The sequence below is a fragment of the Lithohypha guttulata genome, assembly GCF_036872675.1.
Source record: "Lithohypha guttulata strain CCFEE 5908 chromosome Unknown scaffold_4, whole genome shotgun sequence".
Lineage (NCBI taxonomy): Eukaryota > Fungi > Ascomycota > Eurotiomycetes > Chaetothyriales > Trichomeriaceae > Lithohypha > Lithohypha guttulata.
The window spans coordinates 698,297-719,579 of NW_027042753.1; the positions used below are offsets into that span (position 1 = coordinate 698,297).

Here is a 21,283-nt window from a genome sequence, read left to right on the forward strand (position 1 = left end):
CCTCATCGCAACAATCTCTCAATCTCACCCAGCCTCTCCCGCCTAGCATTCGGACCCCTCATCCTCCTCGCCTGCGCCTCACCGAACGCAGCACTAACGAGCTTTCTCTTATTCTTCTGCACCTCCAGAACCTCCTCCTCAACACTCCCCTCCATCACAAATCTGACAACACGACAGTCCTTCTTCTGCCCAAGTCTATACACGCGATCGACTGCTTGATCTTCGACGGCTGGTGCCCACCAGGAATCCGCTAGGACGACTTGACTGGCTGCTGTGAGGTTTATACCGACGCTGCAGGCTGAGAGGGATGCGAGTAGGATGCGAGTATTTGGGTCCGTGAATAGTGTTTCGATGGCTAGGTCGCGCTTGAGAGGGGATAGCTTTCCGTCAAGACGGGAGAATTTGGCGCCGTTTTTCTTAAGATGTGGTTCGAGGATGTCGAGGAAGCTGGTCCATTGGCTGAAGATTACGGTTTTGGTCTCTGGGTCGTCCTTTGTTGAGGCGAGTACGAGCTTGACGATGGCTTCGATCTTGCTGCTGCTTTCGTTGGGGTCGATGTCGAGATTTTGTTCAGCTACGCCTTCGCCGAAGCCAGCTGCAGGGTAGACGAGCATGTCTGTGCTGGTCAGATTGGCTCGACACATTGGACATTTGTGCTGTGTCTGGATAGTGCGTTCGATGCAGTCTTTGCAGAAAGCGTGAGCGCAGGCTGTGATGACTGGGTCGCGATCAGGGTCATTTAGTGATTGCATACAGATTGGACAGTCCTCTTGACTATCGAGCTTGAGTTGTAGGAGGTCTTGTAGGGCTTTTTTATTAGCAGGATCGATGATGTCGATAATCTTTCCCTCGTTCTGCTCAATCAATGAGAGCAGTTTCGAGACACGCTCTTCGCCACACATCTTCCAGTGATTGCACGTCTGCCTCAATCGGAGCAGAACTTCGAGCAGATGCGTCATTGTGTTGTCACCCTTCTCGGCTTTGGCAGCCTCAACAAGACCTTTGGCTTCAGCCTTGAATGCATCGTATCTTTCCTGCTCGTGAGGAAGGAACTTCACAGGGTATTTGTGGAAGGAGAGTTCGGGCAACTTGAGGTCGACGAATTTCATGTCCTTCATTCGACGCAGACAAAATGTCTGCATCAGCGCTCGAAGTAGTGTCTGACCAGCAGGATCTTGGCTTTTGACTGGTCTGATGATGTTTGCGTTGAAGATTTCGAACTCGGAGAGGCCACCAGTAAGGCGTAAGAACTTGACGTGAGAGTACAAGTCTTTGAGGTTGTTCACGATAGGTGTGCCTGTGAGCACCCACCTCGAGTCTGCGGCCAGGGAATGTGCAGCACGAGACATCTTTGCTCTTGGATTCCGAATGTTGTGTCCCTCGTCGAGAACAACGCGTCGCCACTTGATCGAGAATAGACCTTTTGATGTTGGTAGAGCGCTTGGTTTGTCCTTGTTGTTCGCGAACAGTTCCAGGGTCATTGTTTGGTATGTTGTAACGACGATGTCGTATTCTTTCAGCTGGTCCGGCGTGAGACCACGATTTGCTTGACCATGGTATATCAAGACATTCGGAGTATACTTTTTCTTGATATGTAGTTCTGCTTGGTTCTTCCAGTTGCTCATGACCGACAACGGCGCAACAATAAGTGTCGGGTGACCGTTCTTCTTCAGGTCAGACATAATGAGTGAGAGGACCTGAATGGTCTTGCCCAAGCCCATATCATCCGCTAGGATACCACCAGAAGCAAGCTCAGGTGCACCTTGGACATAGAAATTCGTGACAATATTGACATAGCCACCTCTATGTTTCTTCCAGAACTGTATGCTCTCTCCCTCCTTCTTGGACAGCTGTGGTGATTCATGTTCAAGCATCCACTGTACTCCTTGTCGTTGATATGGTAGTAATTGTGTTGAGAGTTGTTCAGGCTGTTCAGCCATAGCCATCTTGGCGAGATCATCTTCGCTTTGGGCAAATCTGCCCACCGCATGTTGCACATCTCGTGGGTTGAAAGTAGCAGTATCGCCGAGCATTTCACAGATGTCCGGCGTCGAGCTTGTACCGTCCCCATCTGTGCCAAGATTGCTGTATTTGCTAGGCCCGACGTTGTCAATAACAATATTGCCAGTCTTTGCCAGTCTTGCGGCCTCCTTGTCCCTAGCCTTCTGCTGCTTGTCGAGCTCTCGCTGTCGTTTTTGACGAGCAGCCTCTGCCTTGTCCAGCTCCTTTACAGGCAACTTGACTCCCATCATTCTTTTCCGCAGATCCCACATTGCCGGTTGCTCGGTCGTTCCAAACAACTTAAGGGCCACAGGACATTTGTATTCTCCTTTAAGACCAGTAAGAGCTCCCTCGACAATAAGATCGCCAGAATCCATGAAAGGTGCAAGTTTAGCAGCTATGTCCCTGCCAAGATGACCGATCTGCTGGCGTCTCACGTTATCTATTCGAATCGCATTACCATCAAAAGGATTTTCAGGCTCACGTCGAACCATTACATATTCACCAACTGTTGCTTCGCCTGCGTAGTACCGAATGCCAACGATGCTTGTATTGAGAATGCCATAGACCTGCCGGTTCTCATAAACGTCTTCATCGTCATCGTCTTTCGTAAGAACGATCTCGCGACCAATATCGGCTTCAATGGCTCGCTGCTGAGTGGCTGACCACGCATGCCGCTCATCTTGTGAATATGGTTGTGATTGGGACTGCGATGGTGTCGGACGGTATAAGTTGGATTGTGATCTTCCTTGCGAGCTCTGAAGGACCTGGCTGCTCGCTGGTGGAGTCACATAAGCGGATGAAGTCTGCGTTTGGTGTTTGCGCTTAGGAGTAGCATTCTCCACATCGCTATCGTTAGTGAGGTCGATCGTCTCCGTCTTGCGTTTTTTAGATCGTGCATTCGTCACCATTCTGACCTAGTGGAGCAAAGCTCAGAGAATCGTAGCTGGTTGCGAAACCATCAGGAACATCGAGGGACAAAGACAAGAAGGAAACGCGTCTCGTCTCGAGCAAACTTGGCGTCAATAGTGGCGGCGACTATTGCCAAGACTTCTGTGAAGTCACACGTGTTTGATGTACCGTAGGAGGTTCACCTTCCTCTTAGGACACCAAGAGAAGTATCTCGAACGATTGAGCTTCAGATCGTGGAACGAAGGAAGCATGCTAGCTCTATGTCAAAGTCTCGAATGTCAGTGCATTCTTTCCAGCTCGTGAGCCTTTTCTAGTAGCTAAAAGTCTACTGAATTGCTGTATTGCAAGTTGTGGTTTGTGGAGCAAGCGCTACCGACCCTGCCTTCTGTCAGTAATGACAACCGGACTGCCCTCGCTTATAAGCAGTATCTGTTCCAAGTGATGCTTGATGTCGATACTGATCCTGTAATTTAGGTGAATAGGTGTTTCTTCCGCACATTGCGATTCGGCAAGGGTGTGGTTGCAGTAATGCTACTGCTATAGACCCACATCATGGCAGGTCATCAATTTCCTCAGATCACGAGCCAGGACGGATCGTCGCTTCATGCTGGCGATCGGTATAGTAATATCACTAGCCATGGTCCTCTACGTGAGCAAGCCTTGAAGCAATATCTTGGGAGGATATGCTGATCCTTGACTATGCAGTGATGTTCGGTAACAATGCTGTAGACACGAAATCATTACTGGACCAGCTCCAGCAAGTGTTCGTGCAAAACTATCAACCACACGAAGCAGATGTGCTAGGGAGCAAGATAGAGGAGATCAATAGGCGTATCCAAGATCTCGAGAGTTCTCGACCAACACAAGAGATTATTGCAGTCAAACCTACAGCCAGCGCTAGTGATGTGACGAACAAGCAAGGAATTGCTGCTTATGAGACTGATGATTCGATCGTGAAGTTCAAGGTGCAGTTCGTTGTGCGTGTCGAAGTCGCTCTTGTGAAGTCCCTTATAACACTGTACGATCGAGAAGTTCGCTTCATCATCGACCTAAACTCATCGCACAGAGGTTTGATACACACAATTCACATCAAGTGCAACGGAGGTACCGGCAACTACGATGCCATCTTTCCAATTCGCTGGTCGAAGTGGAAAGGCAATTACGGTCTGGTAATGAGGTTTTGCGTCTACTTGAAAAGAGGCTGGACTTTTGTCGACGAGGAAGAATTTCATTATGGTCCTGTTGAAGGCACTAGTAGTCTCCAGGGAAGCAGGAGCGACAAGGGCCACTATTGCGTTGCCAAATTCGGCAATCAGTCAGATGACAACCTCGACCTCGTGACAGCGAACAATGTACATCAAATCGAAAGATTGGTCCGGAAGTGCTACAGTACATGCTGTGCGGCGGATGTATATTATGAGTGATTGGGATCTCTTAAGCTCATGGTCATGCTAGTTGGTAGCCCGAACTCTAGGTTAACACGAGAGGATTGTCGCGCTAGCTTTCATGCAACTTCTTGTTCGCGGTTGGAAATCCAAGAAATGATGCAATCCAGAGTCTGAGAAGAGCTAGGTGTGAATACTCAGTAAAGTTGGGCAGGTATACACCCGATGCTCACGAACCTTGCTCCGTGATGGTTGTATGATCAAATTCGCCCAGGTAGCCAGGGCTAGTCAACCTGATTGAACTTTCTCTTCGATCGAGTTGGAAGGACACGCTTCTCTGATGTCTTAGCTGTCTTGGCCGCCTTAGCAGTCGCACTGCTCTTTGCTGTATGCTCCCTGTTTGTCTTTCTGGTATTTCTTCTGATTTCAGTTGTCTCAGGCTCAACATCCCACGGTGTCGGTTGATAACCTAGTCTCCGACAGATAGCTTGCGCTCTTTCCAACGCCATACCCGAGTCCTTCAGGTGTCTGCCCCATTTTCTAACAATATTCTCGCCGTCCTTCGTTATCTTGACGCGCGGCCTCCTCCATGTCCAATGATGGCCACGATTTTGGTGCCATTTCTGCTCATACTCCTTGTATACCTCGAAGGCCAAGTCTTGCGAAAGCGGAAACGCGATGGCGAATTTGCATAGTGATCGAATATCCCAGGTGTAAATGTCTGGAGTCAGAAGAGTTCTGAGCATAGGCTGAAGGACTTCATCTGGAAGATCAGGAACGCGCGTCATGATAATAATGTGATCTTTGGGATTTATGACTCTGCTTCTGTGTAAAGATGTGGAGGATTGGGCTACATCTGCTTTAGTATACATGGACCAGGTAATAGGGCAATGGAAGAAGATGGTATCTTTGTGATGTTCAGCAGTGGAATATAAGTGACCTTTCCAGTCATCTGTGGCAGAGCGCTCAAAGCGACGTCACCTTGTCTTCACTTGAGGTTCACTAGTGACAATGTCTTGGAGCCTCTTCAGGTCGTCGAGGACCTTCCAGCTGAGTCCATCCCAGAGGTGCTAGTCGGCACGAAGTGTGCAGTCACCAACCCCGAATTCTGTTAATTGAGCGACAGCCCAGTTCAGACTGATAACATTCCGAAGTGAGTTGGGTAAGTCATTGCAGAAGGTAACGCAGCCAGTGCTCCATTACAACCTGTACCTGCACTATTAAGTGCATCCAAAGGTATGAAGAAAGCCGTATTCAGGATGTCAGAGCTTCGAACGATCATCAGAATTGCGCTTGCACTAGAAGATCTGGATGCGAAGCAACTTCGTGATTGATTGACCCGACCAACTGGAGAACTACAGGGCGACCTCTTCCATGTCTTCACCTTTTTCATCTTCTACTCCTGGTTTGTTTGCTTTTGTAGGAGGCGGCGAATGTTTTTCCTCTTGCACATCGTCATCCTCAGTATCCTCGGCCGCGTGCGGTGCAGGTAGTCGTTTCTCCGAATCCCCTGTGCCGTCTTCGGCTTCCGAGTTGTCACTGTCATCGCGCGTCGGAGGATCTGGTGGCAGATCTTTCTGTCTGGGTACTTCTTCCTGGGCCAACTCTGGAGTCGCTCCAACTGTTGGACCAGGCTCTCCGACCTCCTTATCAGGACTCTTAGGAGCCCGACTTGGGAGGCTAGTTTGACTTGCTTGGGCTTGAGGTATACTTGAGGTCCTCGCTGGTGGAATCTGCACTGACTGCCTCTGGCTCATGCTTTCTCTACTTTGTTGCTGGATGTTGGGATTGGTTCCAACCTGACGCAGCTTAGGATCGGCGTCCAAGTAATATGCTCGCACTCCCACTATCTTGCCCTCTCTTTCGCATCCTTCGAGCCATTCAGGTCGTACTACTGGAATGTTCATCTCGACGGCCTTCTGCCAGGCGTCGCCTCGAGGTTCTGTGCAGACAAAATGGGTCGTGTCTATTCGGACAGTGTCGACTAATTTGGCGCCTATGCGTTCAACGGCTGCTTCGCAAGCCTCTCGTAATGCTGGTTGTAGTACACCTGGTGTTACAGTAATGCCGGTCAAGTTGGTCATCTCATGTGTCTTGACTGTAACTGTATTCGAGGTATATGTGCCGCCACTCGTCTTGAGTACCAGATAAAAACTATATTCCGTGTTCAAACTCAACCCGCTAATCTTCGTACTCAGCATGTCCATTGGTCTTGGTATATTCCCTGCTTTGCTACCGTTCCTGTAAAGTGCTAAACTTTTGAGCTGTGAGGTCGCGAGCTGTACAGGATCCCACTCCAGCACAATACTTGTCTGTGTGGCATTTCGTAGGCGGAGGACAGGTGAGCTTGGTGCCTGTAGACCGTAGCGTTCGAGGATATTCTGCTGAAGAGCTTGGAACTGCTCCTCAGCCTGCTGTTCTGCATTGTGGTTCTGCTTAACTGTGATATCGACTATGCTGCCTGAGCGAATAGATGGCGGTAACAGTATAGAAGGGAACTCTATCTGCACAAAGACTGTTAGCCTGAATCAGAGCCTGGTTGAGTTTCAACGGTCACAACATACTAATCTTTTATCTTCGGTCAGAAGCACTGCCACCCCAGCGTCGACCTTCCCAACGGTAAGGGAGACCAGCATCGTGAACGACTACGAGACCGGGTAGAGCAACTACGAGAATCGACAAATCTTTGAAGGTCAACTGGCAGTCGAAGCGCGTACGGATGCGCGAATGAGTATTGTTAGATTGCACTGCAGATTGAGTAGTCTACGGCGGAGCAAAATGGCCATGGAATGATGCTTCGTTCAAATGTTTCTCTTCATCGAAACACATCGATTGCAGTATCTTCATCCTTCTGTTATCACAGCCGAAGTTCTTTCAAACCAGTATCAAGCCGCGTCGTCGCAGGTTCCGGCAGATTACTGAAGTCAGTGTTAGTATCTCGCAAAGCTCTGTTCTTGCCTTCACACTCGTTCATTTTCGTTCTCTTTTCAAGCTCCATTCTAAAATTCCTACACTCTGCCAGGACCTTGGCTGTGTCCCTTTTGAGAGCCTTTATACGTGCACGTTGTTGTTTAGCAGCTACCTTCAGGGCTGTGCACCTTTCTGTCATCATCTTAGTACCCCGTTCTATCACCCTCTTATCCTTTTCCACTTCACAAGAGAACATCTCAGTTGCAAAGAGAAGTGATTCACACCAAGCATGTACGCCATTGTTGCCACCTTGGCAATCAGCGCATACATAACCTCTTGACGTTGTATTGCGACAGAAAGCACACTTTGGATATAGGGATTTCACAGTGTAGGGCTGCTGAAAGACGAATTCAATGCCTGTAAACCATTGTGCTTGTCGAGCGAATCGGTGGCACTCTTTGCAAACTTTACGAGAAACATGAATGATGACCGCTTCGCTCAGTGTGCCAGCCCTCATGTATTCCCTGCCAGTCGTCTTACTGCGTTGAACAGGGCAATATTGATTAATGGCCCACGCTATCAGCTGGGACTCGGCATGGCAAGCATGATATCTGCCTGAGAAGTACCCTGGGCGGTTCGGTCTATCACGGTTCTTTGGTTTCAACTTGAAGCCCATGTCGGCTGCAAGCTCTCGAACCCGCTCGGTCATGTGCTTTTGAGACAGTATCTCATGGTTGTTCCAGTTGAGATCCATTGAGCTCCAGCCACTCACCGACCTAACTTCGAATTGACCGATAGAGACAATACAGGCTGCAGTCTTGATTTTATTGTGCACAGTACTCAGAAAGCTGTCGACTTTAGTCTGCTCCTGCTCGATCTTCAGTTTAGCACTCAGCCTTAAATCAGACAGTCTGGAAGTTAAGCAGTCAACAGGGGTAGTGTTGGTCATTTTCACCTCTGTCAAGTGGTGTTTTCGACTGTTGTCAAACACAACAAGAGCAGAAGATAGTGTCTGATCAAGATATTTGCCTGCATTCCCAGCTTATGCATGTATGGGTCTGGGTGTGTATAGTTGATCCATGATTGGTCATTGTCTGACCCTGGTCAGGCTGAGCCTTCTACCTCATTCTATCAGTTACTTTCGTTTTGATGCAGTTCTGGGCCGGTATGCAAACGATTGAACGACTTGGATGGTATCGATTCGCTCTATTCTTTCAATTGCTGCCTATATTCCACTCAAGACTAACTTCTTACCAGAAACACCCTTGCTCATGAGATCGCAAGCACCTTGAACGCTCTCCAGCCCTCGCCCTACAAATTCAGCTGGAGGTAAGCACTTGAGCTCACCGCTCCGGAGAGCATCCGGCATATACTTCGACCACAAATGCTCGAGGAAATCAGCCTGCTGAAGGACCAGACCTGTCACACAATTGTCAGCCAGGGGTCGTGAGACGAACGGAGAAGAACTCACAGTCCCCAACACCGATCCCTTCTCCGAGATTTGGCTTGGTCAATAGTCCTCGTGGTAATGTTGTGGTCACATACTTTCGCCCTGGCAACCTCTTCGCAATTGCAGCACATTTTTCAAAGGAAGGCGGATCGATCACGACTGGAAATGTACCAGCAGACTGCAAGCCCCTTTGTTCCACCCACTCGCATACCCTGTCTATACATTCCTCGTCGTTATAGTCAAACACCACTTCCGCTCCTGCCTGAGTGCACAAGTCGAAGTTGCGCTTACTTGCTGTAGCAACGACTCTATATCCAGCAGCTTTGAGCATCTGAACAGCGCAGCATCCCACACTCGAGCTTCCTCCCCAAACAACGACCACATCATTAGCGTGGTTTTTCTGTTGCTCACCAACTCGGAGGTACCTGCAAGCCTTGGCCAGTTCAAATCCATGCTCTCCTTCTCGAAAAGAGCACCAGCAGCGGTAGCCATCGCCAATGGGAACACACACGCCTCGTCGAAGCTCAATCGATCAGGTATTTTGCAGGCATGTCTCCCATCAATAACCACATAGCGTTGGAACATACCATGATCGGCCTTGTGCACGAAAAACTCAGTGCTCATCGCCATGATTCGGTCTCCGACATTGAGATGTTCGACATCGTTGCCAACAGAATGAACCACTCCAGCACCATCGCAGCCAATGACGTACGGGTAGGAATCTTCGGGCACATCCCTTCCCTGAGCCGCGCGGAAGTAATCAGTCGGGTTGATCGCAACGCTGTGAACCCGAAGCACAAGCTCGTGAGCTGCCGGTGTAGGCATGAGAGCCTCACGCACTGCAAACGGCGTGCCTGGCTTGTCGAGGAAGGCCGCCATGTTCTTTGCTGAATCTGTTGCCGCCATATTGATGTTTCGTGCTGAATGCTCGCTTAGTTATCCTTGATATCGTCTCGTCTTGTGCAAAGAGAGACTACTTCCAGCGTTCTCACAATCGCGAATAAGTATCCAGAAAACGGAACCATGTTCCTCCGTCGTACATTCGAAGTACGACGCGATCAACATCTATCGTAGATCACCCATTTGTCGATCGCCGTAATCTCCGCCCGTAACACCGTCCCATCTTCAACTCTCATTCAGCTCTTAGATCACTGCACCGGACTCGGTCCCGAACACTATCTTCTAAACATCTCAGCCTGAGAAGTTATCGAGCTAGAAGTGAAGTATACACTGCTTACTAACAAATCCCATGCCAAGCAGATCTGCGCAGAGCCTCAACCTCATTTCAGCGGAAATCTCGTCCGAACCGCAACCACTATTTTCGGTCGGGACGGACCTTCCAGAGTCGAAAGTCTGGAGACCCTAGAGCGGGCATACTGTACTGTAGAAGATGAGTGGTGTCGGCAAGTCCGGCGAGAAAGAGCACGTGAAGCTGAAAATAAAGATCCGGTAAAGGTACAGACAAGACAGCAGAGACTCAAACTGTATGGATTAGTGGCTCAAGTAAAAAGAAAATTTGTAGAAAGTAAAAGAGTATTTACAGCTTTCAGAATAAGAAAAGGTTTTGTTGTTGTTGATGATATGATTCCATTCCAGCTATCTAGCCCTGTCTGACCAAGTATTAGCAGCAACTGTCAGATCACCTCAGCAATCACTGTTGGTTCCCCAAAGCTCTCGAACACAAAATGCTCATGTGTCCTTAGTCCTCCACTCGATATCGATGTATAACTATACAGCTCCCTGGGCCGCCCTTTGCCCCGGCCCTTGTCCTGTTGCTGTCGCCACACCAGATTCGCGCGAATCTGAGTGATTATTCAAGCTCAACGGTTGTATTTTGGTAAGAGATATTTAACCCATACCCCAACCTCGGACCTCCTGGCCTCGTGGAGGCTTGGGAGGCTCTTCGTCCGAAGGCTTGGGTTTCGAATCGGAACCACCAGAAGGTGGCTTGGTGCCTCCAGATCCTCCAGAGTTGCCTCCGGAGCCAGGTTTCGAGTAGTTGATCGGTGAGTCAACTTGGGCAAACATGGTCGTCGTTCGAAGAAAAATGGATTTGGTGTTTAGGGTTGTACTTGGTCGAATTGGTTGGAAGTGATTGATATCTTTGGTCTTTGAGTGATCGTATTTGTGGTTGATGGAAAGAGAAAATGGATAGCCGGGAGGAAAAGTTGAGGCCTACTTGAGTAGAAGAGTACGTTGTACCTCTGCGATATAACCAACACAGAAGTCTCAACCTCGTAAAGTCTTGCGTCAACGCTTCAGCTGGTGCAGTGTGTGCGAATTCGAATTGGTTTGCGATATTCTGAACATGACAGTATGGAAGTGGTCGACGCAGAGCCAGAGTGGTCTCAGAATCGCAGCCGTCAGCAGAAGCGTCAGCTCATGATTCATGAGACGAATGCTAATGCCCATGTGTATGCCGACGTTTGACATGCGTGTTCGATGTCGAAACCGGGCAACTTTGCGCGGCGGGTTCCAAAGCTGAGGCACGACGAACAACCAGACCAGAATTGCGTATACATCCAACCCAGACGTACAGCCACAACAATCATTAGTCTTGCCAGTAAATTGCGGTAGGACCGGTTTGTAGGTAGTGGGGACTTTCATGGTGCGTCAGGAGCACACGTAAGATCAGCTTCGCAATCGATGCTCGAGCGTCGATTCACGGTCGTTGTCAGCACCAGTAGCTTGACGGGTCGTGCCTAGACCTGACTTGATCAAAGCACGAATTATCCTGTCCGTGGTGCCCACCATCGATTGTGACTTTTCACCAAACCCTTTTCCAGCATAGATAGTCAACTCCAACGTCCCAGAAAGACTCGTCCCACTTCGTGACCCAGCATTCTGCGACAGACTCTTCCCATGATTGTCCATACCAGCCTTCTTCAAGGACATACGAACAGCCTCTGACCATTGCCGTCGCAATCGAACTCGTTGTGTGCCCAAAGATAAGACTTTCTTGCTCGGATTAGCATTAACCATCCAGTGCAGGGAGCTAGGATCTCGCTTCTCCAGCGCCGCCAATACTTTGATCTTCTTCGTGAGACTTTTGCCTTCAATGTTCTCGGTCTCAATGCGGAAGGGTGAGATTTGTGGAGAGAAGGTGGCAGCGACTCCTCCTGGCTTCGAGCCTGGAATAGGTCGGAGAGCTGGCCATCGCGGTAGGTCGCGCCCGCGTAGGTGCTGACGAACAAGTTCTTCAACAGGCTCTCTCAGAGAGCTACATGCCATACCACGCAGAAAGCAACCTCAAATAGTTCTTTCTGTAGGCATTCGGACAAGACGCCAATTGGTTGATGCTGCTGGATGTTCCTGCGAAGGAGGAGCGAAGTCTAAAATTTCTACGTTTGTGCATGTGGACATCTCGTGTACATCAAAAGCCGTAAAGTTTTACGACTGTCTCCAGAATATCCTGCATTCGAATGAAGCACTTGTGCTGAACAAAACAAAGGGTTGACAATCAAGTAGAATCACGGCTGGGGCTGGACTCTGCGCTGACATTTTCCTAGACCATCAAGAAGTATCGTGATGGCTTATGTTAAATCACTACGTATGCAAACACTCAAGATTCAGACTCTTCAAGCCTCCTATGGTGTTGAAGAGGCAAGGTCAATCCTATTGATATCGAGGAAAAAAGCTTTAAGGCCCTAAAGTACCCAATGCAGACAGATAACGAATTCGCTGACCATTACCTGTCCGCGACACGTTTCACCACAACGAGCCTCGATCCATACTGTATTAGCTGATAGATGATTCGTCCCGATCGTGACTGAGTGTGCTATAGATCCAACCACTGCTAGCTTTACTCACAGTGTAATTGTTCTGGTGCTCGGAATATGGGGTATGAATGGCAAGTGCTAGTCAGAATCGCACTCAAATGGTAGCGAGTAAACCCCAAGCATAGTTGCTGAAAACGGTTTTGACGTGGTTAATATAACGACAACGACATTGTGTTTTGGTGTATAAGCGTCTTACCGACGTCATGTCAATATTCACTGCCAGCTTTCTGAATGGATCGCATCTGATGTTGTTCAAATGGCCGTGCGACTTCTTCCTGTTGGGATCCGTGTTAACATCCAACCAGGGCTGAAAGTGGGCGAAACCATTGGTAGCAATATCTTGTTGAATGACCTTAGCACGCTAACGGACACCATGATCCGATCTGTCGCGTTAGCAGTGCAGAAAATTCTCTACTAGCTGATAGGTCTTCATACATACTTTCTCTGGTAGTTGTGGCTCGGATTCCTCTTAGGTAGCCGCAAATCCCCTAAGTGAACCATTGCTGTCTGATCGGAACAGCGTCGACTGTACAGTCACGCGATGGAGTGATCCGGAGGGCGACTTGTCCCAGTCGCAGATGTTGATCGCACCTTTCTCTGCAGACAGAGGTGGTTTCTGAGTATGCTCTTCAGACACTTCGTTAGAACTCGAGATTGCGTTCATCCATCTGGCAGATCCCATGAGAGATGCTTGGGTACAGATGATCCATCATGCAAGGCTAAGGGATGTTGCAGGAATTGATCGGTAGCAGGATGACTCAGAAGTCTATTGGCCACGGGAGAATCAATGTCGTCTTCGGACATCTCAATAGTTCCTGCAATGCTTGATGATTCACCGTTGACGCGCAGCGTCGGAGGGCTCGTAGCGGGTCTTTCAATCGTGCTGGGATCAAATTCAGGATCTTCGTATTTGGCTGCCTCTTTCTCAGAGTCGAAAGGGTCGTTGATTTCGTCTTTCGAGAGGAGCTCATCACGCTGACCGTAGTCACTGACGGGAGTCGGAGGTGCATAATTATCATTACCACTTTGTGTGTCAGTAACGGAGTCTTCAGATCGCATTCGTTGATGACCCTTCAAGATTCCACCTCGTTCAGATCGAAGCTGATGAGCGGGTTGAGTGTGTAATGGCTCGAGTGGACGTCGTGTTGTGTCAGTCGACTTGTTGAGCCATCGAGAACTCGGTGACCTTGACAAGACATTCTGTACGATAGGTAATTCCAGATAGTTACTGATCGTGCCACGTGAAAAGAGTACAAGCACTAGACAAACAACAATCAGGACCATCTGCATAATGGCCATTCGACGTTGAAAAATGACTTCATCAGCTAGCAGACCGATCCTGACGTTGATGGCTTTGTTATCATGCTCGTATCTTTCACGCTGCATCTCAAGCTCAATCACTGTTGACTGCCAGAGCTGGTCGTACTGTTGACGGAATTCTCTGAGCTCAATCAGTACTGTCTGATTTAGCTGATCAAGGAAGTTGCTCGTTCGTGCTAGTTGCCGCTGTTCCACTTTCTTGAACGCATCTCTCAGGGCCCGAGATTGATCCTCGATGTATTGCAACGAGAGAGATGAGTTCGCCTCAAGCATTTGCACACGCTTCTGAACGGCCTTGAAGAAGGAATCTTGCGTGGTCGGTGCTGCTGGTTGTGCTTGCGTGGCAGTACTGCTCACCCGCGACTTGTCCAAGCTGACCGCAGAGGATGCGGGTTTCATTGTAGATGCGCTCGAAATATTAGTGGTATTCAAATTCTTTGTCGCAGATGTCATGTTGGGAGAGACCTGACTACTGTTCTTCATCGAAGCTGCTCCTGTGGCGATCTCATGAGAGTTGTGCTCCGTCACATTCTTTACGTCCAAAGAAATTGCGTGCTGAACTTTGGCAGACTTCGTACTAGTGCTACTGGACGAAGGCATTGCGTTCGTAGTGGGTTGAGACCCGATTTCAGAAGAACCCGACAGTGTTGTTTTCGCCTTGATTGACGATCGTTCACTTGTTATTCTCCCACCACTCTGTAAATCGGTTGTGTGGTCCTCTGGAACACACGTGCTGGAAGATGCCAGAGCCGACATGACAGCCTCAATCGGGGGTATTGATGCAGTGGTGGTATCCGTGTGTGGCATCACCTCTTGAGATGACGCTTCCTCTACGTCTTCCGGCAATTGACTTGCTTCTGGATGCAGAATAGTGATCGACGTCGCATCTGTATCGCTAGAGATAGAAGCAGGTTCTGCAACAGCTTCTATAATGGAGCAGTCGACCACAGCCTCTTCAGCAGATACCTGCTCGTCCTCTTCACTATCTTCACCAGATGCACTACCTTGGTAGTGCTTCCAATCTTCCATCATCGTAGTACCGTGGACACGGACCAGGCTCACAGGACAATAGAATTCATTGCCATAATGGGTCAGAAACTCGATCCGGAGGTATCGTGCCCATATTATCGGATCTTCAACCAGAAAGGCCTGTATTTCTCGTGTATTACGAGCTTCGTACACACCCAAGGTTTTCCACTTCTCAACTTTTACTGGGTAAGCATCGGAAACACTAACTTTGAAGGTGCGAAAGGTAGAACTGAAGAATTCGAAATTTGCGAGGACGACTGTGTCAATAAGAATATCATTACAAAGCTCGAGTATGATGAACTTTTCTTGCGCGGAACATTGGTTGAGCATGTAAGAATCCTTGTTCTCAGACAGAACAGCCTGAGCACTTTTAGCTTCCTTGTTGCTCTTCTTGAAATTTGCAGCACAATCAAAGGAGGCATAATTGAATCGTTCTTTGCTGGTGCGACCAGCGTCCTTGCTCCTACGCTTGCCCCCGGGTTTTTTATCGGATGTGACCTCTGGTTCTGATGCCTGCGATCCGGTGACAGGACGAGAAGTCTCAAGAAAAGACTTTTCATGACCTGGCACGAAACCAGAAAAATCCAGATCGATCTCACCGTCTTCCCCAAGAACCTCCAGTGAATTATGCACGCCAGCAGGTCTTTGCCGAGGTTCGTGACCATCCCCTTGATCTCGCTGAGCAATATGTTCCGACTGGCCTGCCTTCTTTAAATTTTGTTTCTTCCATTCTTCAAAGGAGAGAAAATTGCCGCTCTCCAATGCCGAGTCTTCGCTGAGAGTATCGTCAGGTATTGCTAACTCTTTCGGCGTATGTCCTTCTGTGACGACAGTGGCATGTGGCTGTCTGAAGCTCTCGTGAAGGGTCGTGGCGGTCAACGTTATCAAGGGAGCAGATACGGTTTTGAGCTGCGGTTCTTGGGAGTCGAGGTACGATATCGATGTGGAGGTCTCGGCAATCTCAGCAACCGCTGTGCTGTTGCTAACAGCTTGTGTAGGACTGGAATTTACTGCTCGGCTGGTTGCGAGGCATTGCTGCGGAAGCTTGTGAGTAATATAGTTCACAGTTCGTGATGGACAGAAAGACGAAGAGGAGGAAGTCAAGTGACCAGTGTCAGAACTCTGCGACACTGCTGAGGCAAAGAGCAAGACCTGTACTATAGCACGCAAAGTTCGTGCCATAACAGAAGATAAACTCGCGATAACGAACAGTCGTTACAACGTAGCGTAGGAGCGTCGTGGACAGATCATTCTTGCACCATCAGGGTTCGATGAACGAACGCTATAGCGCAAATAGTGACGCCTGTCGTGAAGCAAATCCCAACATCAAAATCTGTAAAGCGTACCTACTCGTTCGCGAATTACTGAACAGGTACGACGGAAGGCGCGACAGTCTGGAGCCAAGTCACGTGTTGCCACCGAAGCTCTTTCGTATTTATGCTACAAATTTTGAGTACTCATCACTCATGACCGTACGAACTTTCACGCTGCTTACTCAGCTGGCGATTCGAACATGTTGCGATACATTGTATGACATATTTTACACTCATCGAACGGTGGACACATGGGACTGGGCTTGATCAGAAGGGATGTGCATCAGTTCAGCTTATTGATTAGGTTGGTATTTATTATTTTGGTCGACAACTTCCTGGTATCTGGATTTTTAACCCGTACTTCACCCAACTGAACACCATATCATATGTTTCGTATTGCGACAGTGACCGCGACCAAGTTTTCACCAGACTAACATTTACTCATATGCTGGCGCCGTACAGTTATAGCCAATATTATATGCCCACTACAGAAAGGTCAGAATTTTTTGCGTCTCAAAGATTGACAGCTGCTTACCTGAAGGCTGTTGAATTCGATTTGGTGGCTGATGATTTGTTGCGAGTTGTCGACTGTGATGATACTCACACCTCGAGCTCTTGGCTTTCCAGGACCGCCAACACCGATCATCTCCCAATACCATGCGATCTTGGTGCAGTCATGTAGCAGATCAACAGTGTTGAGCGCTTGAAGTGGTGGCTCCGATAGCGTATCGTTGATATATCTGGGTGTTTCTGCGTTGTAAACTGGAACTCCGTACTGGAAGGAATGGTTAGCGCCAAGCAGCGGGTAAAGTGGTTAGTACCACAAGTCCGAGGATACTCACTGGGCGTTCACGTAAAACGTTGATAGAGTCACTGGTCTCCAACAGGTTGGGAGAGAAGAGCGTTGCGACAGCTGCTCTTGCGGCTGTTACATTTTGTCTCGACAAGAAGGTCTTCTGTCTGGCAATGATGTCCGCTACATCGGCATCTGAAAGACAGCTCCAGGCAGAGGCCAGAGGTGCGCATGCCAGCGCGCTGAGAAGAGAGGTGCTTAGGACTGATAGAAACTTCATGATTGTAGAGTATAGAACTTGGTCTAGAATGAGACAAACGAATCCTGAGACTTTTTCCAGTCTTTATGGGATGTTTTTGAACCCTGCCGATCTTTAGACAAGAGCTGCCAATCTTTCACAAGCTCTCGGACAAGCTCATGCCCAGCCGTCTTGAATGTCTTGTTTTGTGACTTCTCCGCAATGCGCATAATAAGCTAGGATGGGATTCCTGCTTTGCGCAGCAGCGTCGGAAGTAAAACAGCCTCGATGACATCTGCATACAGTATTTTTGCTCCAGTCGGAAGCATCTGGTGGTATAACTTTCGACTAGTCAAGAAGAGCAGCCAAATACGGCATCGATATTGCCCTCACAGAACTGGAATTGTATCAGGTACCAACTGCACGCGATGTAGCTGGTCCAATCAGATATTGAAAGCCTCGGAACTCCGTGAGTCGTGCCAGGGTTGAACAGATGCATGCGAACATCGTGCTGTGCGGGAACCAATGAAGCGCAGCCATAACATATCGCCAAGACATTACGAGCTGATCATAACCGTAAGGCGAACCTGTATATCTTGCGGCGCCATCACGCTATGACCATACGTTGCAGTAGGTAAAAGTTTCAATCATGAATCTGTGTCAAGCAGACACCACTTCACCAGATCAGGTACTACTTGTTACGTGAAAGCAAATCTGATAGTTCGCAGTTGCTGGTCGAGTATGTTCTTGTCATACCAGATAGACGCGAGGCACGAATCTAGCTAGGCTGCTCGTGAAGCAACAGGGTGTCGTCCGGAGAGCTTCGGTTCCAGCGATTGCCACGGTATTGCCTGTGGCGTATGTGGCTGTCCAGACCGGGTAGCACGGTGTCACTAATTCTCTGTGTGTTGTTGACCCATGCTCATCGATATATACTTCTTTGCCGTTCTGACCTCGGAATCTCATACTCTGTGCCTGGCGGACAGCTCTGAAGGGCGCCTCGACATCTCAGGTCGCCAAATTCCCGCGCCAACGATCGTTAGTCCTTGCGTCTTTCTTGTGTTTGGACACTTGTACGTGGCTACAGAGCCATGATTTGTTGTGTCAGAGCAACTCCTGTCTTGGTAGTTGCTTGATTATCTTCTCACCTTTGCGCAAGCCCAGTGCGCCGTCATGCCACTTTGACTTCACCTCAACACTTGCTCGTCGAATTCTCCACTCCAGCCGGTGGTCGTTCAACCTCATGCTTGAGAGCTCTGCGTGTAGCAATGTATGATCTCGTGTAGAAGCATGTAGTCTGCATTCACCCGGAGTCGCCTGGTCGAGGCTGTCCAACCCTACCAACTTGCCTCCGCGTCGGTCATAGTCCACGACTCCGCCGGATTAACAGTATTTCCACATGAGATGCTTGCGTTCATTAAGCAAAGGGGTAAAGATCGCCCAACGGTCAGGACCTGCATGTCTGGTGGGTCATGCTGCAAGGGACCACAAGAAGTTGAGCTTCAGGATAGATCCCGCTTAAGGTGATCGAAAAGTTACATCATGGGAAGCGTATCGATTTCGTAAGTATGTTTTTGCAGAAAATACAAGCATGCGGAGATCTCGACCACACACATTAGAAGAGAATCATGGCCATTCATGTCGTGTATCGTCAATTTGATGTCCTCATGTAGGGTGTTCCTTATACTGTGGTACCTCTGAGTTTCAGTATTCGTTTATGTCCGTGGTTTAGCCGGTTGCAGCGACCATTTTCGTAGAGCATGTTTAGTATGTAGGAATCGGTACTATTGCCTTCAGATCGAAATGATATAGTCGTTGCGGGCCGAAGCCCTGTCATGTTCACAAGAGGTGCAGCTACCAAAGCTCTGCGCTATTGCAATTGTGCGAAGACAGCTCGATCGTCGACGATCCGCACGACCAGTCGACGACATGTATCTAGTACAGCATCGTCCGTTCCAGTACCATCATCTGTCGCGGCAAAAGCACATCCATGGGCTGGTGTGACGACACAAATCGACCAGGTTGCGCCTCGTTTTGAGATAGACGCGTCTCAGATTGAGATTGTTGATTCTCCTACAGCATTCTACACGACCCTCAAGGTAATTTGATCGTTGTCAAGAGCTGGCCATGATGCTGAGATACGGTTGCAGGATAAGATTAAGAAGGCTCAAAAGCGAATATACTTATCAACCCTTTACATTGGCAAAACCGAGAATGAGTTGATAGATACCATAAGAGATGCACTACAAGCAAACCCTAATCTGCAGGTCGCCATCTTGACTGACTACCTGCGCGGCACTCGAGAAGATCCAAATCCCTCATGTGCAAGCCTACTGGTGCCGCTCGTTGCAGAATTTGGCGGTAGAGTCAAGGTGCGCATGTACCATACACCCAATCTCAATGGCTGGAAGAAAGAGTATATGCCTAAGCGCATCAACGAAGGATGGGGTCTCCAGCACATGAAACTTTATGGCTTCGACGATGAAATCATGCTCTCTGGCGCCAATCTCTCAGATGATTACTTCACGAATCGGCTGGATCGATACCACATCTTCAAATCGAAAGAGCTGGCCGACTTCTACCACGATATTCACGATGGTGTTTCCGAAATCTCATACAATCTTGTACCGTCTGATGAGCACACAGCCGGTTTCGAGCTTCAATCGCCAATGCACAGAGGTATTCCGGACCCTGTATTTCACCCACAACGCTTCAAGCGACACGCGAAACAACTGCTCGAGCCACTGATTCGAGTCAGAGCAAGGCAGAAGATCGTTCCGCTCGAGTTCGACGAAGACAAAACATTTGTATATCCCTTAGCTCAATTCGATATCCTCCTAGGTCAACCTACAGCCAAGTCATTTATGAACTACGAGTTTCGCAATCCGACATCAACTGAGAAACCCGTGCTTACCAAGTTGCTTGCAGCATTAGCAAAGGATGACGCACTCCGTAACGCGAGATGGACCTTCACAGCAGGCTACTTCAACATCGATCCAGACATTTGCGCTGGTCTCCTCGAAGCGACTCCTGCCTCGAAACAGCTTGTTCAGAAAGGAAATAACCTCGAGAAGGCATGTACAGTCATCACGGCCAGTCCCTGGGCCAACGGCTTCTACGGCTCTTCTGGTATATCCGGCATGCTGCCTGCTGCGTACACCCTCCTATCTCGCCGCTTCCTTAGACAGGTAGCGAAAGCTGGGAAAGAAGATGCTGTACAGCTCAAGGAGTGGCGAAAGGGTACTGTCGGACAGCCTGGTGGCTTCACATACCACGCAAAAGGTATATGGATAACACTACCTTCACAAATGAATACACAATCAGAGGAAGAAGCTGGGCCCAGCGTTACACTAGTAGGTAGCAGTAATTACACAAAGCGCAGCTATAGCCTGGATCTGGAAGTTGGTGCACTGGTTGTCACTGCTGATGAAGAGTTGAAGCGAAAATTGAAGGCAGAGGTGGAGTGGCTAGAGAAAGATGCCACTGTGACAACTCAGGACGACCTGATGAAGGTTGAAAGACGTGTAGGTGCACGAGTACGAGCTGCGCTTTGGCTTGTGGAAAGACTGGGTGGTGCATTATAGATAGTATTTCACGACCTTTTCGCTCTATCATCACGTAAGAAAGGATTGAGAGTGTGGTATCCACGCTCCTCTTCAGGTTGAAATACAAATAGCGATTCTTTCAGGACCTGGATTGGTGATGTCTTTGTTCCATGCCTGGTTTTGTTTCAGCCGTGAAGGCTAGGTTGAAGAAGTACGACGCTCCCACCTGTCGAAGCTGAAGTGCAGTAGACGTGTCTGGCGCACTAAAGACAGGACATCGAAGTATGACAATATGATAGTACTCTAACCTCGATGTGCTCACATCGTCGTGGATCTCGCAAATCATGCAAACCATCTTCTCGGGGTGGGGTCCGAGATATCGGCATTCTATCACTGCTCTTCTATGACCAGCTCGGGGGCTCGATCGAGGATAGGCATGCATTGCACAGCCGAGTACCAGTGTAGCGAGTCAAAATCTTGCAGAACATGTACTGCCTCCACGGACGATATGAATATATCTCACGACTTTCGTCGATACCCAGCTCATCCGTGAAAACTGGATAGTCCCCTACCCACTGACACAAAGAAGTCACGCTCACTTACTGGAT

General features: G+C 48.8%; 8 protein-coding genes across 8 annotated transcripts; 2 read left to right on the plus strand and 6 right to left on the minus strand.

Annotated features, from left to right (window-relative positions):
- Positions 1-2: 2 nt before the first annotated feature.
- LTR64_005403 (uncharacterized protein) lies at positions 3-2,912 on the minus strand (the record flags this gene model as incomplete). The annotated part of the gene is made up of 1 exon (XM_064899742.1): positions 3-2,912. The coding sequence occupies one exon, from the start codon at positions 2,910-2,912 to the stop codon at positions 3-5; it is 2,910 nt and encodes a 969-aa protein (XP_064753054.1).
- A 553-nt stretch (positions 2,913-3,465) lies between these two features.
- Positions 3,466-4,337, plus strand: LTR64_005404 (uncharacterized protein; the record flags this gene model as incomplete). Its single annotated transcript, XM_064899743.1, has 2 exons — positions 3,466-3,562; positions 3,619-4,337. 2 exons carry the CDS (start codon positions 3,466-3,468, stop codon positions 4,335-4,337), a joined length of 816 nt encoding a protein of 271 aa, XP_064753055.1.
- Positions 4,338-5,653: 1,316 nt separating this feature from the next.
- Positions 5,654-6,934, minus strand: CHS5 (Chitin synthase, class 5; the record flags this gene model as incomplete). The annotated part of the gene is made up of 2 exons (XM_064899744.1): positions 5,654-6,802; positions 6,863-6,934. 2 exons carry the CDS (start codon positions 6,932-6,934, stop codon positions 5,654-5,656), a joined length of 1,221 nt encoding a protein of 406 aa, XP_064753056.1.
- Positions 6,935-8,433: 1,499 nt separating this feature from the next.
- Positions 8,434-9,564, minus strand: LTR64_005406 (uncharacterized protein; the record flags this gene model as incomplete). The annotated part of the gene is given in 3 exon segments (XM_064899745.1): positions 8,434-8,627; positions 8,680-9,058; positions 9,070-9,564. The coding sequence occupies 3 exon segments, from the start codon at positions 9,562-9,564 to the stop codon at positions 8,434-8,436; spliced, it is 1,068 nt and encodes a 355-aa protein (XP_064753057.1).
- Positions 9,565-10,506: 942 nt separating this feature from the next.
- Positions 10,507-10,686, minus strand: LTR64_005407 (uncharacterized protein; the record flags this gene model as incomplete). Its single annotated transcript, XM_064899746.1, has 1 exon — positions 10,507-10,686. The coding sequence occupies one exon, from the start codon at positions 10,684-10,686 to the stop codon at positions 10,507-10,509; it is 180 nt and encodes a 59-aa protein (XP_064753058.1).
- A 2,411-nt stretch (positions 10,687-13,097) lies between these two features.
- On the minus strand, positions 13,098-15,968 carry LTR64_005408 (uncharacterized protein; the record flags this gene model as incomplete). Its single annotated transcript, XM_064899747.1, has 1 exon — positions 13,098-15,968. The coding sequence occupies one exon, from the start codon at positions 15,966-15,968 to the stop codon at positions 13,098-13,100; it is 2,871 nt and encodes a 956-aa protein (XP_064753059.1).
- Positions 15,969-16,536: 568 nt separating this feature from the next.
- LTR64_005409 (uncharacterized protein) lies at positions 16,537-17,172 on the minus strand (the record flags this gene model as incomplete). Its single annotated transcript, XM_064899748.1, has 3 exons — positions 16,537-16,584; positions 16,635-16,874; positions 16,942-17,172. The coding sequence occupies 3 exons, from the start codon at positions 17,170-17,172 to the stop codon at positions 16,537-16,539; spliced, it is 519 nt and encodes a 172-aa protein (XP_064753060.1).
- A 1,793-nt stretch (positions 17,173-18,965) lies between these two features.
- PGS1 (CDP-diacylglycerol--glycerol-3-phosphate 3-phosphatidyltransferase) lies at positions 18,966-20,714 on the plus strand (the record flags this gene model as incomplete). The annotated part of the gene is made up of 2 exons (XM_064899749.1): positions 18,966-19,229; positions 19,281-20,714. 2 exons carry the CDS (start codon positions 18,966-18,968, stop codon positions 20,712-20,714), a joined length of 1,698 nt encoding a protein of 565 aa, XP_064753061.1.
- Positions 20,715-21,283: the final 569 nt, after the last annotated feature.